This window comes from Colletotrichum tamarilloi, assembly GCF_030869305.1.
Source record: "Colletotrichum tamarilloi strain Tom-12 chromosome Unknown Scaffold_22.1, whole genome shotgun sequence".
NCBI classification, from domain to species: Eukaryota; Fungi; Ascomycota; class Sordariomycetes; order Glomerellales; family Glomerellaceae; genus Colletotrichum; species Colletotrichum tamarilloi.
Genome location: NW_026849405.1, coordinates 10,453 through 25,537, shown reverse-complemented (window position 1 = coordinate 25,537; position 15,085 = coordinate 10,453). Strand labels below are relative to the sequence as shown.

At 52.9% G+C, this 15,085-nt stretch overlaps 6 protein-coding genes across 6 annotated transcripts; 3 read left to right on the top strand and 3 right to left on the bottom strand.

The window, feature by feature from the left end:
- Window positions 1–44: 44 nt before the first annotated feature.
- On the bottom strand, window positions 45–4,719 carry CTAM01_07202 (uncharacterized protein; the record flags this gene model as incomplete). The annotated part of the gene is made up of 2 exons (XM_060523227.1): window positions 45–4,622; window positions 4,681–4,719. 2 exons carry the CDS (start codon window positions 4,717–4,719, stop codon window positions 45–47), a joined length of 4,617 nt encoding a protein of 1,538 aa, XP_060381965.1.
- Window positions 4,720–5,545: 826 nt separating this feature from the next.
- Window positions 5,546–7,520, top strand: CTAM01_07201 (uncharacterized protein; the record flags this gene model as incomplete). The annotated part of the gene is made up of 2 exons (XM_060523226.1): window positions 5,546–6,546; window positions 6,602–7,520. 2 exons carry the CDS (start codon window positions 5,546–5,548, stop codon window positions 7,518–7,520), a joined length of 1,920 nt encoding a protein of 639 aa, XP_060381964.1.
- A 186-nt stretch (window positions 7,521–7,706) lies between these two features.
- Window positions 7,707–8,266, bottom strand: CTAM01_07200 (uncharacterized protein; the record flags this gene model as incomplete). Its single annotated transcript, XM_060523225.1, has 2 exons — window positions 7,707–7,984; window positions 8,068–8,266. The coding sequence occupies 2 exons, from the start codon at window positions 8,264–8,266 to the stop codon at window positions 7,707–7,709; spliced, it is 477 nt and encodes a 158-aa protein (XP_060381963.1).
- A 418-nt stretch (window positions 8,267–8,684) lies between these two features.
- Window positions 8,685–8,879, bottom strand: CTAM01_07199 (uncharacterized protein; the record flags this gene model as incomplete). The annotated part of the gene is made up of 1 exon (XM_060523224.1): window positions 8,685–8,879. One exon carries the CDS (start codon window positions 8,877–8,879, stop codon window positions 8,685–8,687), a length of 195 nt encoding a protein of 64 aa, XP_060381962.1.
- Window positions 8,880–9,369: 490 nt separating this feature from the next.
- Window positions 9,370–9,768, top strand: CTAM01_07198 (uncharacterized protein; the record flags this gene model as incomplete). Its single annotated transcript, XM_060523223.1, has 1 exon — window positions 9,370–9,768. The coding sequence occupies one exon, from the start codon at window positions 9,370–9,372 to the stop codon at window positions 9,766–9,768; it is 399 nt and encodes a 132-aa protein (XP_060381961.1).
- A 1,052-nt stretch (window positions 9,769–10,820) lies between these two features.
- CTAM01_07197 (uncharacterized protein) lies at window positions 10,821–14,858 on the top strand (the record flags this gene model as incomplete). The annotated part of the gene is made up of 4 exons (XM_060523222.1): window positions 10,821–12,756; window positions 12,807–13,035; window positions 13,085–13,186; window positions 13,235–14,858. 4 exons carry the CDS (start codon window positions 10,821–10,823, stop codon window positions 14,856–14,858), a joined length of 3,891 nt encoding a protein of 1,296 aa, XP_060381960.1.
- Between the last annotated feature and the right edge of the window lie 227 nt (window positions 14,859–15,085).

Sequence of the window (15,085 nt, the reverse complement as noted above, 5' to 3'; positions counted from 1 at the left end):
CAGGAAAAACGTCTACCCAAGAAACCACCTCGCCATGTACCAATTCACATCAAAAGATATAATGCCCGAACACCCTTCTCCGCCGCCGCGATGTGCCAGGGACGTATATCCGTCCCCCTATCTACAACCCCCCTCGCGCGAGCTAGGGTTCCAAGACCCCTAAAGTAGGTGAGCATCTCCCGCATGAGAGGCTCGTACATGCGCGGATTGTTATCCGCATGTACAATGTTGACCTCTAGGACAACAGGCGGATCTTCGAGCTTTGTGCCTCCGCGTTTGACCAGATAACCGCTAATAAGGGCGGGGTTCAGCTCGCCTAACGAAGAAGAGTTGCTCAGTCGATGCGCTAGCACGGCGCCCCAGGTCTGGTCTGTAACGTCGAGGAGAATGGCGTCCCCTTCGACAGGATCGGCATTACCGTCGCCTGGTGTTCCGCCCGGAGTTGCGGCGCTTGTTGTGTTTTCTTTCATGGGCGTGGCCGGCGTACCACTCTGCTCTGGCGAGACTATCGATGCCTGTGGAGTAGACACGGGCGTCGTATAGAAGGCCGAGGATGTTGTTGCCGGGACTTTTATTGCAGGCGGAACCAACTGCATGGACGGATCCGTATCGACCGAAATCAGGGTCAGGCTGACTGTTGCTACCGACTCCGTCTGAGCCAGGCCCTGCCAGAACCCAATCTCTTGCGCATCCATGAAGCCGCACTTGGAGATGATGACTCGCCAGTGGACTTTCCACTTAGAAATCAAGTCATGGGTAGTTTCCCATATCTCGTGGTAGACGTCATTGAGCGATGTAGATAGCGCCTTGCCCTTGCGACCAAGGTTGTAAGATGCCGTCATCTGCTGGCATCCCCTGTTGTCAGTCCATGCCGCGGTAATCCATCTCTCGTCGATGCTCTGGGCGTAAGCGATGTGAATGCAAGTGTTCTCATGCATCAACGATGACGAAGACGGATTAGAAAGCTTGAAGTCGATGCCTCTAGGTAGCGACTGTTCAAGCATAATGGCCGGTGATGGCATCGGCCCGCCAAACAGCGTACAGCGGTCATACGTTTCTATCGCCAATTTGATCGCATCGCCAGGAGTCGGTTCTACTATTCCCGTAGAAGAAGTGAGAAAGTCCAAGGGCACGAGTTGCAAAACCAATTCGTTGACTGGAGTCTGCCGCTTGTCCGTCAAAGTCCTTTTGTGCATCTCAAAGAGCCGTTTGAAAGCAGTGCAAGCCTCCACAATAGACCCAGGATGATCCGGAGGATAGACAAAGTATATCACATAGTTCTTTTCCGAAGCATTGGCCGAAATGAGCCCCTGATTGAGTGCCTCCATGCGGTCATCCAGGCCGGCGACAATGTGAGGACTGACGGTTCCTGGTGAAGTGGCGATTTTGTCTACCTCATAGGGTAGAAGGCCATCAGCCACCTTGGAACTGGTCGCAAGGCGTTCGAAAGAGCCCAACTTGAGAAGCTCGTAAACGTTTTGCATGCGGTCCAGGAAGGCGGCGGCAACGTCTGACATTCCATCCCAATGGGGGAAGACACAAACAACATTGACGTCCTTTGTGCCTTGAGCAGGACCCAAACCCAAGCTTTCCCAAAACTGAACGCTCGCCGGCAAGACCGATAGTCTGGCTTCTGCACGTCGAAGTTCCATGTGAGGAGCTGGGATTTGGAAGAGATTGTTTGGCTTTGGCGGTTCTGTGTTATTATCCCGCGGATTGACCGGCCTCGGATGAAGTCTATTCGGTGGGCCAAGCAGGGGCACATCGGGGATCTCGACCACACCTTTGAAGTTGCATGTGTTGAAGTCTCCCAGACAAGCGGGAATCACCTCGCGCAAAGCTTGCAAAGCAGTCCGGCCCAGGGAGGATAATTGGCGCCGGGTCTCCGGTATGATTGCCGAGTTCAACGTGTTCGCATGCGCATCGCGTATTCTCAAATTCCCAGTGACCGCTTGCTCGGTGACAATTTGAGCGATGGTGATGGTGTCCTCATCTGGGAGTGAAAGATGAATAGGCAGTGACTCTGCATCTTCAAAGTACTTCGTAATCAGCATTTCTGAGGCTTCAGCCTTGGCCAGCTTTGGAAGGTCCAAAGCTAATGTAGGGTCGGAATCCTCGACAGACTCAATGTCTCGGAGGGAAGTAACGTGAGACGCAACGTCGTCATCCAAGTTCAGTCTTCGAATGCTTGACTTGAAGGGCGACGTCGGTTCGTCTTCCGACGTGCTCGAGTCGTCTTGGTCTGATACTAGGCTGATGTCATCGGCATCGGATGCTAGGTCATCGCCTTTCCCGGGACTTGCAATCAGGGAACTGTTCTCGAGGTTCCCTGTGATGGTTCGGATCAGGGCGTTTGTGTGTTCTGGTTGTTTCAGTGGCTTCCTGCCCTTGCCGTGTCGTCGTAAGTAGTCGGTAGTAGGCGGCCCTTGATGAAGAGGCTGGTTGCTGGATTCTTGAGGCAGGCCTTGGAGCGTCGGCTTCCAATCAAATCGGCCCCCTTGCTCGTACTTCTTGTTAACAAGAGGCAAAACCGGATCAAAGTCCACGCTGTCGAATATGCTGCCTTTCCGCGCAGGGGTTGATTGAGGGGCAGAGCGGATATCTGCCAGAGAAGCCCGAACTCTTTTGTAGACAATGTCCGGATCGAAAGGACTCGACTCTCTCTTCATACCGCCTGCTCTGTCCGTGTTGGATCGCTGTTTTCCTTCGTCCATCAATGTGCTCCGCGCATGCTTCAACTCCGGCTTGGTGAAAATTGGAGGACTTGGTTCAGGCTTAGTATCCTCTACCGGAGGAGGCAGCAGTTTTGCCGGCTCAGGCATAGGTACTGGGAGGACAGCAGGCATCGGTGGTCCGTCAGGCATGCCCAAGTCAGGTAAGCCAGATAGGTCGAGGTCATCGCCTTCTTCGTCGAAGAAGTTGAAGTCGGCATCAGTAATGTCGGTATCCCCAAACATGTCCGGGCCCATGTCGCCAAATAAATTGTCATCGTTGTCTCCCCCAGTAAAGGAGTCCGCTCGACCTTTGCCATTTTCGTTGGAATGCTCATTCGCGTGTTCGTTTGCATGCTCGTTCGAGTGCCAACCGTCAGCGTAGGAATCATGTTGTAGCGTGCCGTGCATCGTGGTTGCGTCGTGTACAGTAGCATCTGTCATGGTAGTATCTATGTCAACAACTGCCATGGTGACTCCAGGGGCTCCTGGGCTAGAGGTCGTCCCGTCCATCGAAGGCGTGATACCGAGGGGATTCTGAACTCCGTCTGGTGGTGTTGGATACATGGCACCTGCAGCTGCCGCATTGCTAGCTCGTCTTAGTCCTAGTGGTGAATGTCCGTTTGGTTGGTGTGACGAAGCTGCTGCCGAAGCCTCCTTTGATGCCGCAGCTTCCCTCTCTTTCTTCCTCTTGGTGACTTTTTCGTCCCTGTCTACGCCCAGCTGAAACCAGGTTCTGGCCTCATTAAGGAAGTCAGAAGTCTCATCTTGCGCCAAAAGTACAGAATCTCCCAGGCCGTTACTTCGCGCGAGCGTGACGGACTTCTTGCGGAAACAGAGGACTGCTGGCCAAGATACCGTAGCCACAGCGGACAATAATGGCGTCGATTTCCCTTCAGCTTTAGACTCGCCAGGTTTCCGGCGGAGCATCTGTAATGCGATCCATGGACATGACTGTAGTAACGCAGGAGACAGCCCACGGGACTGAAGGATTTTGATGCAGGTTTCTCTCCATTGTGAGGATCTAGCGTCCGCATTCCTCCAAAGCTGGGCATCCGGTGTCTGTCCCAGACCAAGTTCGGGGTACGACAGGCCTCCGCCGACAAACCCTTGGTAGTTCGCTAGAACGCCGAAAGGGGCAGCCAATATCTGAGAGCCTAGTGCAAGTTGGCTCGGACTTGATGGTTCATTCACAGACAAGAGACCCTCGCAACAGGATAAAGATAAACTTATGACTAGTGCGCCCGTCGTGGTAAGGTATACGCGGAATGTTCCCACGACTGCAGACTCCGTGTCCTGAGCTCTCTCGGTCTGACCGTCTCGTGTAACCTTGGAAGGAAGTAAGACGGTTCGATGATTCAGGGGGATTGCTGATACGCGGTTGCAAAATGATGCTGACGTTGTTGACAGAACGGCCGTAATAAATTGCTCGTATGCCTCTTTTATGGGAACAGAGCCAGTGCCCTTGCAATCGAGTGCGCCGGCTGACAGGGGTTTGGAGTCGGGATCGGAGGAGCTTGGCGGTCCGGAGTTGCCCATCTGCGGGTTCCGTAATGATAGGTCGAGGGCCGAGTTACTTGACGACGAACTTGTTGGTGTATTCGAGGCTTGCTGTCCTTGAGCGCGACCCTTGAACAGACTTATTGGTTCAAAAGAACCTTCGTCGACCATCAGCAATGTTGCGCCCACGACGCTCACACTACTGTTCAAAACCCTTGGGTTATCGTCGCCAGACTCCACATCCTTGCCCGGAATGTGGAAATACCACACAACCCGTCTGTTCGCATCGTAGTATACAATGTGGTTGAGGTTTCTCAGTTCGGTCTCGACATCGGCGGCGATTGAAGGAAAGCTTGACGCCTGTTCAGGAGAGGGCTCGTAGACTCGGTAATTGATGGTAGATATGTTATTCTGGCAGCAAGCTGTTATCAGTGATTGCAATCCACATATTCCAACGGCCAGTACGAACATTTAATAGAGTATTAGTATCGTATTCGCTCGTGTCCATGTCGACGGTCGAGTCTCGCGACGGCGGGATGTGTTCCGTGTCGCAACATCAACTCTCGGTCGCTAAAGCTCCCAGGGGCCGCAGGAGCCGGTTCAAAGCTGTAGGCCGGCAGTCATAAAAGTAATGATTCGTTACGGCATCGGTTGGAATTCGCTATGCGACTGTAAGAGGTCTTGATACGGTTGTTTGATTGAATTCGCGAAGTCATCGACTCCATCTCCGTAGGTCGAAAGCGCGACCAATGGACCGGCTTCTCGGCATCAACCGAGTCCAACACCGTTACGGGATTATCAAGCGTATTCGAAACGAACTATGTTGCCAACTGATTGTGCGATACTAGATACTTGGATGTCGTTTGTGTTTGGAATTTGTTGGATTCGTCGTCGAAGAGCTGATGTATCGCTTTGATCACTTTGTCGACGTTCAAGCCTGGTTGGGTCGGTAAACCGCCGGAAATCCAGCACTGTCGTTGACACGCAGACAGCCCAGATTCACGCGGCTGAATGCACTAATAGGGTCCTGCTGGGAATCAGCGGGTGATGCTTCGACCAATGAAATCAACCAAAGTCCCTGGGCAGCTAACGCAAAGTAGTGGGGCAGTTTGGAAGTCGGAAAGGAGTTAGCTAATCCTCGCCTCACCGAGACCTTCCTTGCTCCAGCCAAGGTGAGGGCCCCCCACCAGCCAGAGCCGGGGACTCTTATCTAATCGGAACTTTTTGGGCAAGAAAAAAAAAAAGTCCCCTCGGCCGCAATTCCTTCACACCTAGTCGCATTGTCGCGAAGCACCCGCCCGTACAATTTCCACCAGCGGTCTCCGACAAACACGATGAAGTTGACGAACCCAGGAACCATTCCGGTCTACACCGTTTCCGGTGCATCGACTGCCAGACCTCTGCCGGATTGGCTGGCCAGACGAAGAAAGCGATCGCTCAAGAACGACGCGGAGTACCAGAGCCGAGTCGAGCTTCTCCAAGATTTCGAATTCGAGGAAGCCAGCACCTGCATTCGCGTCAGTGAAGATGGTGACTGGGCTGTCAGTGCAGGAACATACAAGCCTCAGATTCACGTTCACAATCTCCCACAACTGTCTCTGTCGTTTGCGCGCCACACGAATTCTCTTACAGAGAAGTTGACGATCCTCTCCTCCGACTACTCCAAGACTCTACTCCTCCAGGATGACCGACAACTCGAGTTTCACACCCCGATGGGCTGCCATTACAAGATTCGCATACCCCGTTACGGCAGAGACTTGCTCTACGATCGGCAGTCAACCGAAGCGCTCGTACCAGCCGTGGGAGTCGACCAGGATCGCATGGGTGAAGTCTTCCGCTTGAACCTGGAGATTGGCAGGTTCATGAAGTCTTTCCAGATCGATGTCGGCGGTGATGAGGAGGGAGCTGGCCTCCAAGGGAGTATCGATGCCGGAAGTGTCAACGCTGCGGCGTTGGCCGAAGGCTCCCATGGCCTTGCAGCTTTTGGAACCTCTATTGGCACGGTGGAATTCTGGGACCCGAGATCCAAGTCCAGAGTCGCGCGTCTAGGCTGCCAAGAGGGTGGCATCACTGCCTTGGACTTCAGCACGTCGGGACTGTCCATTGCCACTGGTTCCGAGACGGGCATGGTTCAGCTGTTCGATCTCCGTCGCCCAGTCCCTCTCTTGACCAAGGACCAAGGATACGGCTTCCCGATCAAGAAGCTCATCCACATGACAACAGCTTCTCAAGAAAAGAAGATTTTGTCTGCCGATAAGAAGATCATCAAGATTTGGGACGAGACGGATGGTACACCATGGACTTCAGTCGAACCCATTGTGGACCTGAACGATGTGTGAGTTACGAGACTGCAATCTTTTTCCTTTGAATTCTCACTAATCAGAAACCAGCGCTTGGTGCAAGGATACCGGTATGCTTCTGACTGCCAACGAAGGCAAGTCTCAACACTCCTTCTTCATTCCCAGTCTCGGCCCTGCACCACGATGGTGCTCTTTCCTCGACAACATGGTCGAAGAGATGGCAGAGGAGGTCCGCACCGAGACATACGACAACTACAAGTTCTTGACGCTGCCCGAGCTCAGACAGTTGAGCATGGAGCACCTTATTGGCAAGACAAACCTGCTCCGTCCGTACATGCACGGTTACTTCGTTGCATCGAAACTCTACGAACAGGCACGCCTCATCGCCAACCCGTACGTTTGGGAGGAGGAGAGGACGAAGCGCATCAAGGAGAAGGTCGAAAAGGAGCGCGCCAGCAGAATCAGAGGCAACAAGAAGGTCAAGGTCAACCAGAAGCTTGCCGACAAGCTTCTCAAGAAACAGGAGAACAGAGAGGTTGTCGACGAAAAGGCCGGCCTGCTCGGCGACGATCGTTTCGCCAAGATGTTCGAGGACGACGCCTTCGCCGTCGACGAGTCCACCTACGAGTTCCGTGCTCTCAACCCCAGCACCAAGGTCGCCGCAAAGGATACTCACGAGGTTGGTGTCAGCGCTGCTGCCCAGCCTGTTGTGGATCAGGGCCCCAAGGGTCTGGGTAAGAAGGCTACGCAGGAGTACCAGATGAAGATCTCGTCCTCCAACCAGAAGGGCCAGGAGCGCGACACTGCTTTGGGCGCCCGGGTGCAAAAGTCCGGCCGCATCAGCAAGACGCATCGTGGAAATGCCTACGGCGAAAAGGCGGTCACATTCGTTCCCCAAGGGAAGAAGAAGAACGGAGGCCCTGTGGACACTCACGACGACTCCCGGCCGCGCGACCACAAGAACAACGCAAGAAGAAGCGCCAGCTCAAATACATTCCGAAGACTTTAAGGACAAGCGCTATGTATTTTCAAAGGGCATAATAATGGTACAAGAAAAAGGACTCTATACGCTACGCAGATCCAAGTTCGTCAGTCATCCAGTCTCGACCGCCTCAGCAAATGAACCATTACACCAGCACCAAGCCAGTTGGCGGCCGTCATCCCTCCCATACCCTGAGTTTCCTCTCACATTCGCCTACTTCCGGCCCCACCTCATCAACTTGCGCTTCGACTCTGCTTCCTTGAGGCCCTTTTCGAGATCTTCCGGGCGGAGTCTGGGCGTAGGCGGAACGTCGTCAAGCCTCGCGCGCCCGCGGTGGCTGCGTGGCGGAGACGAAGACTCTTTGACTGATCTGGGGAACTCGGTCCTCCGCGGCGTGAGAGCGGTGACGACCTTTCTGGCGGACTTGCGCATGGTCTCTCTGATCTTCCATTCTCGCTTCTTGGCAACGTAGAAGAGAACGGCCATGCCAACTGTACAATTAAGGGCCCGGTTAGCGAATGGGGGTTTTGAAGGAGTTGGTGTTTTGATTTTTCTTGCATGGATTGTTACGTACTTCCGAGGGCGCCAACAACAGAGACGACGACGATGATGGCAATCATGGCTTCACGGGACAGGTTGACGGCCCCAGGGCTGTCACCAGAGGCTCCTGCCTCGGTATCGACACCATTTCCAGATGAACTGGCGTCTCCAGGAGAGTCTGGATAATAGGTTTCGGTCGCCAGGGGAAAGAAGTTGGAGGTTGTGGTCGCCATCTTGGTTGGAGGTCGAGGTGCCACTCGCAGAGGGGCAACGGTGAAGACGGTGATTTGGAAGGATGTTGGAAAAGTTCTTAGAGAGGCACAGCCAGGCAAGGTGGGAAGGCAACCGAACGATAGAGAGAGAAAACGGCGTCAGAATCGTATGAGTAAGGTAGAATAAAGAAGCTGAACAAAAATCGAAAGGATACCCGGCGCCACGAATGTGGCCCAACTCACTATTTACATTGTTCAAGCGCCCAGAGCATTATTTTCTCACATGGGGGAGCCCAGCGCCAATCGTTTACTCCATCCCCCTCCCCTTTTCACCCCATCTGCAAGCAGCCATACAGAGGGAGCAACCACTTAGAGTGATGTGACTGACGAAGCGAAGGGCCCTCACGACACCCCCGTGCAAGTGCATACATAGCATTTCTCACACGGCACTTGCGAGCACGCACGATAGCACGTCGGCCAGGGTGTGCGTGTGGTCCAAAGACCCACGTCCGGGGCGCAGGAACCGTATCGAAGCACCTTGTTCAAGACCGTGGGGACGCCCAAGACTTTCAAAAGAGAGGACGACCTCGTTTGAGCCCAGGGGACGGTCGAAATAGGCTCGCGACGTTCCCATTGGCGTTGAGCGACCTCGAAGCGCCGGCACACGGCGCTTTCACATCGGGGCCGGGATGTGGTTGGCCAATCAGCGGGGGGAGCCTGGGATGGGCGGCTCGGACGAATTTGGTGAGGTGCAGGGGTCGAACTGCGTCCCGTCACAATCCTACCTAAGGTGTTGTGTTAGTGTATCTTTTGAGCTGCATTTCCTATTTGCATTGCATGTGTGCGCGGCCGGAGTCAGTCACTCGAGATCGGTTTTTGAGAGGTTAACTGTCGCCGGCAGTGGATGTAATATCGACGAGCTTAATTGTGTGATGAGGGAGGGGTTCTCGCATTCTCCGTTGACATGACGATCCTGCGGTGTGATGGCGCGCATCTGGAGCTGATTCGAATGGCCTGCGTCTTGAGAGATATACTTTCCTATGGCCTCCCGCTCTATCTGTGATGCCATCTGCACGATTCGTCACCGTCACTTCTTTCCCTCCCGCTGACAAGAGAAGCAGAACATGTTCGTTGTAGGACCAAAAAGCGGGAGAGCCGAGTGGTACAAGCAGATTTTGGTCTTTCCCCGATCAAGCGCGGGCCACCTCTATTCCGACGATGATGCCTTGGAGGTATCACTTGCCGCCTGCTGTCCTTCCCGCTTATCACTCATGTCGTTTCCTCGGTGGAGATCCTTTTGGCATTGCTTGGCTTTTCCTTGGGAAGTTCTAAATTTGGGGGCGACTGCCTTGGCCTCCAGGCTGATTTCTCAAATCACTTTACGCATCTTTCTCGGTTTGTCATCGCGGGGAGGTTGTTGCTGGAGCTGGCGTGACCTGTCAGCAGGTCGTATCAGAGGAAGGTTGTACCTGCACGGCTGGAGGTCAAGCGGTCTCCTCTCCCGGTGGCCATGGAACGCATAGAGAAGCCACGGTTAAAGGCCGTCCCGGAAACTGCCATTGCTGACGCGGAGAGATAACAGGAAAGTGTCCTGAAACCGGCGACTGCCAAGGGGGAGTCCTCGCTGGGGATACGTTCTCCTACTTCTTTTGGATATCGGGTTGATGCTACTTCAATACAGATGTGCTGATGGATTGGTGTTTTCCACTACTTACTACCGTCCTGATCTGGATGCCTGAAGCAAGATCGAGTGATTGGTATTGCTACTGCCTTTGGACTACCATCCCTTCATCAATTCGACAAACTTCCCAGGCAATTTGTCATGTTTTTGACTTACACCAACCGCTGTTCCGGGTCAACGCAGGTAGGACATGGGAAGCTTTCGACATATGTAGACGGTGAATGAAGTTCTCATTATGTGCCGAAAAGGTCTTGGAGACGAAAAGTCTAGTTCATTTAATACCCGCAAGCTGCACTAAACTGGACACAACCCGGGTTTTCTTATTTGCCAGAGAAAAAAACATTATCTTGACAGCATGGTACATCAACAGGAAGGAAAGACACACGCATCTGGAAGGCATGGGCGGTCGAATGCAGGCAGCTAAGGCAGGTATCTTGAGCAATTGCTCTAGAAGCGTGCTTCCTTCCAATCGATGATAGAGGGCGGCTGTTGCCACATTGTTTTTAGCCATTGCTTTCCTGATCTCAAGTGACGAAAGCTCTTTCTGCATCCCAGAAAGGAACCATTAAGTTCTATGCCTTGCGATTACCAAAACCCCATCAACAGTTGTGGCGCGGCAGGTAACCTTCGAAATACCTCCGCGTTCTGGAGGTCCATCTCATGCGGTCGTGGTGTGTTGATCGTTTCGTCCTCAACTTCAATTCTCATAGCCCGCTGAATCTAACAGAGCTGTTGCCTCCGTTTCTTGTCTCTCCTAGTCCTCCTAGTTGTCGTCACTTTTCCTTGTCCAGATTGGCTCTCTGCTCAATTCTGCTGTCTTGGACCAGAGACTCTAGATATTGACCACAGCTTGTGGTTGTAGTAGCTACTAAGGCCTCTGACCTCTTCCATACCATGGCCAACAAATCCAGCCCCGACCCTCTGTCAGAAAATGGTGGCATATTCCGACACGCTAGGCTCAGTTCCAACCCCCGTTCAAAAGGATGCAGCCCATATCACTGCCCTGACGACGGTTCCCAGGCCGAAGACTCTCCCTCAAGTGCGGAGTCCCAACCGTCATTGCTCAGCCACCTGAGAATCTCGCAGCCGAAAGTCAAGCACGTCATCCAAGATGATGGGAACGAACAGTATCATGTTTCTCAGACACGCGGCCACCGGAGCAACCCTTCATATCATCCTGAAGAAGACACAGAACTTGTTGGGGAGATTGATACGTTCGTCTTCGCACCACAGCCCAAGTACAAGCCGAATCAGTTTTCTGGCCACCAGCAGCGTCGATCCATCAATTTCAGTGCCCTCAGTGGGCGGCAAGATGCAGTGCCTCAAGAGGACTGGATAGATGCCGGCAACGTACGACCTACCCAGCCCCAGGATCAGCCAGCTTTGATAGACGATAGTAGTCACCACTATAACGACGTCGACACCCATGCAAACAATATGCCAGCTGTTATCTCTCGAAGTGATCAAGGACGAAGGGGGACTCCTTTTCAACGCTTGAGGGCTGCAGATGTCAACCCGGAGCAATCGAGTAGCCACGGTCAGCTACAGGGCCGAGGCCTCTCAGATCAGATGACTACCAGCTCTGAGAGAGATTCAGCTGGAATGTCGGTCTCGAGACGCCCCTCTGTCCAGGCCGAGCAGAAAATAAATGGTTCTGCTATCGAGGACCGCAGTATTCGACCCTTTGCTGATGCCGATGCCATTCTTCCCTGCGATCAACGGGAGATTCTGCAGCCTGCACTTGAAAAAACGGCTACTGATAGGGGTTTTCCTTCACAGCGGCACAGATCTCGGGGAGAAAATGAAGGCGAACAACAGCAATGTATGGTTTCAGATCGAGACTTGGAACCACGCCTCTCCGAAACTAGCAAACCCGTCGATGATGATCGTGTGATGCCTCGTCAGATAGCCCGGATTCAGAGACAGCATCACGAGACAGTTGAGATTCGGTCGTCTACTCCAGTTGGCGACTTGGAAATGCCACAGAAACAAACTCCTGGTTCTGCTCGCAAGTCGAATCGACAGCACTCTTCGCCTAGAGAGCAGTCAATTCGACGTATCAGGCGCGACCAAGATGCCAGAGATGTTCCGCAACGTACGAAATCGCGTCTTTCAAATACTTCTCGACGTCGCAAGCACTCCCACCGCCAATCACAACACGGCAAACCGAGTCAGGAAAAGGCCAACTCAGGCATGGAGAACCAGCAGGTTGCGGCAGAAAGCCACTATGAAGCACTCGAAAGTATGTCGGCTCACTACAACAAAGTGCTCAGCTACTCAAAAGAAGTTGAGCACAAGATGAATAGTCGTCTCCTGGGCCAGAAGCAGCAGATCGAAGAACTGGAGACTCGGTTACAGCAGTATCAAGCACGTTATCAGAAAGACTGTGACCGCCGGGTGCAGTCGAACTCAGAGCTTTCTCTTTTACAACATCAGAGGGACGAGCTCTCCCAGAATCTAGCTCAACAAGGCGGACGACTGCATGGACTAGAACAGAAAGTGGCCGACCTGCAAGCTGAGAGAGAAACGCAAGAAAAAGAAGCGACTAGATTGCACCAAGAGCTGGAGGTCACACATTCCAAGCTCGACAAGTTTCAAGAGAAAAGCCGCTCGTACAAGGATCACCTCAATAAGGCTGTTGCAGAACACCAACAACTCTGGCAAAATTCGAGAGATATCACCGAAAACACCATCAATAGCATGAGAAAGGAGCATCAAGAGGCGGAAGAGAAGTTCAAGTTGGCCATGGCAGAGAAACAGGCTGCCCAGGATAAGTTGAATCTCATTTCCAAACACAAGCAGGTATTTCTCCAGCAGGAAGTGGCAGCGGGTAAGCAGATTCGATTCGAAGAGTAAGGTCGCTGAACTGACACTGAGAAGCGGCATCAAAGATCAGAGACTTGACGTCAGCCCTGGACAATCTTGAGAAAGATTTCGATTTTGAGGCACAGAGAGCCAAGAAGTTGGAAGAAAAGCTCCTCGACGTGGGTGCCTTGAATGGTCTGCTGCGCCAGATCGATGAGAATGTGGCTGGAGTCTGCTCGGAGGTGGACAATATGCAAGCGCGCTCTCTCGAAGCGCCCGCTGTGCCGTCCGAGGTCATGAGAAGGTACTTTCCAATTGCCCTCGTGTCGTCCGTTTGTAACTGACTTTTGCAGGTTGGACGAAATTGCGGGCCACGTGCAATGTTTCCCTCAAGTCAACGTAGAAGATGAGCTTCAGCGAGCTCTGGAGACCTTTCAAAAGGAAATGATGCCACAGTAGGTGCCCGCTGATGTATTCTAACTTCCCAGCTGACATATGTCCAGACTTTTGGAGGAGTTGAAATCCACTATGACTGGTCAGCCCATCGAAGAAAAACTGCAAAGTCTACAGGAGACGCTCCAGAAACAGTCGTTATCGATGGAGGCGGAGCGCGAACATCGTCAGGAACAGTTGATGCTACAACTTTCGGAGAGAAAGGACGAGAACAGCAAACTTGCACAGGATCTTCTGGCCAAGGATGCTGAAATCGCAGATATGTCCAACTGTGTTTCTGAACTTGGTCAAAAACTACGAGAGGCGAGAGACTCTGCAGAGTTGGCATCAAAGAGGGCATCAATCATGGAAGAAAGGCTCCGAGAGTTACAGCAAAGCCTCTCAAGCAAGGATTGTCAGGTCGCAGAGACGCAGACTGAGCTTCAGCTCCAGCGACAAGGGCACGAGACCAAGATCCGAGAGCTTCAGGAGAAGTTACGGATTGCCGAGGAAAGTGGCCATCTGCAACGACAGCTAGCCGAAGAGACGGAGAAGAATCTCGCAAAAAGGACCGAGGAAGATAACGAAACTCAAACACGGCTGAAGAGCTCGGAAGAATCTCTGCACCAGGCTCAGCAACAGTGGGCAATGGCCGAGACGGAGGTTGAACGCCTCAAGGCCTTGGACAGTGTTACCAGAGCATCGAAACTCGAAAAGGAGTTGGAGAATGCTCATCAAAGAGTCACCAATCTCACACTCAAGCTTCGCGATACGCAGGTCTCGGCTGCTAACAACGGCCAGCTTGATCAGGTAGCCGAACAACTTGCCCAGCTCCAAATACTGAAGGAAGAAGTCAAGCAGCTCAGGTCAAATGGCAAGGCATACGCGGCGGTCAGTAAGGACTTCGCAAAAACACTCGACAGACAAGATGCCACGGGAAACGACGATATTCTGATCCCTGATAGTCTTGTGCTGCCGGAACCAATGCTTCCTATGTTGCTGCAGCAAGATGTTTATGATCCTCTGAACGACTTTCAGCCGAGCTCCTCTGACATGCCGCTGATCCGAGCCAGCAAGCGAACGGTTTTTCGCAGTCCTGTTGAAGAGTCGGAAGATGAGATGCCTGCGCCATCAGTCGAGCAGAAGAAGTCGCAGCGAATGGAGGTAGCCGTTCAGGGATCCAAAATAAGATCGATCCTCCGCCCCCAGAGAACTCCGGCTGCAAAAGCATCGAAAGGAAGTAACGATACCATGGTCGCGCGCCATGCTGGACACTCTTCGTACAACCGACCCGTGCAAAGTGCCCCCAAGTCCAGTCAGGAGGCCATCTTGGGTGTCAAGAACAGCCTTGTGGGCAACCGCGAGGCAAACCTCGGCGATTTCACCAACCCTAACGAATGGGAAAGACTTGACCGACCAGCGAGCTTGTCGGAGCAGCGTGGAACCAAAAGATCTAGCAACGCCCAGCAATGGTCTCGAGGCTCGAAACGGTCCAAACCATGCTTCACCGAGAACGAAGACAATCAGGAGACTTCACAGGCCGCGGGAAGCAATAATGAGGACTGTCTCCGGCCTGAACCGCCGGAGCGCAACCAAAGAGACGGCAATAGGGTGGCTCCGGTAACCGTGGATGATGATCAAGTTTCCCACCATTTCTTCCCAAGCGCTTCCAAGCCGAATGATGGCACACGTTAAGGGAGAGTCCGCAGCTTTAGTATCATCCATCGAGGTTGGTTTTCTTGGACGTGAACTGAGTATTTATGTGGGTGGAATCATGCAGAGGAATATTGCATTTACGCAAGGTTTGTTCTCTTTTGATAGAATATACAACTAGGTCGCGGCCATCGAAGCCTTCGCTTTCTTTCCGCCTCTGGGGCACAGTCCGACGTGCCAATGCCTTGTCCCTGACGATAGGTCTGAGG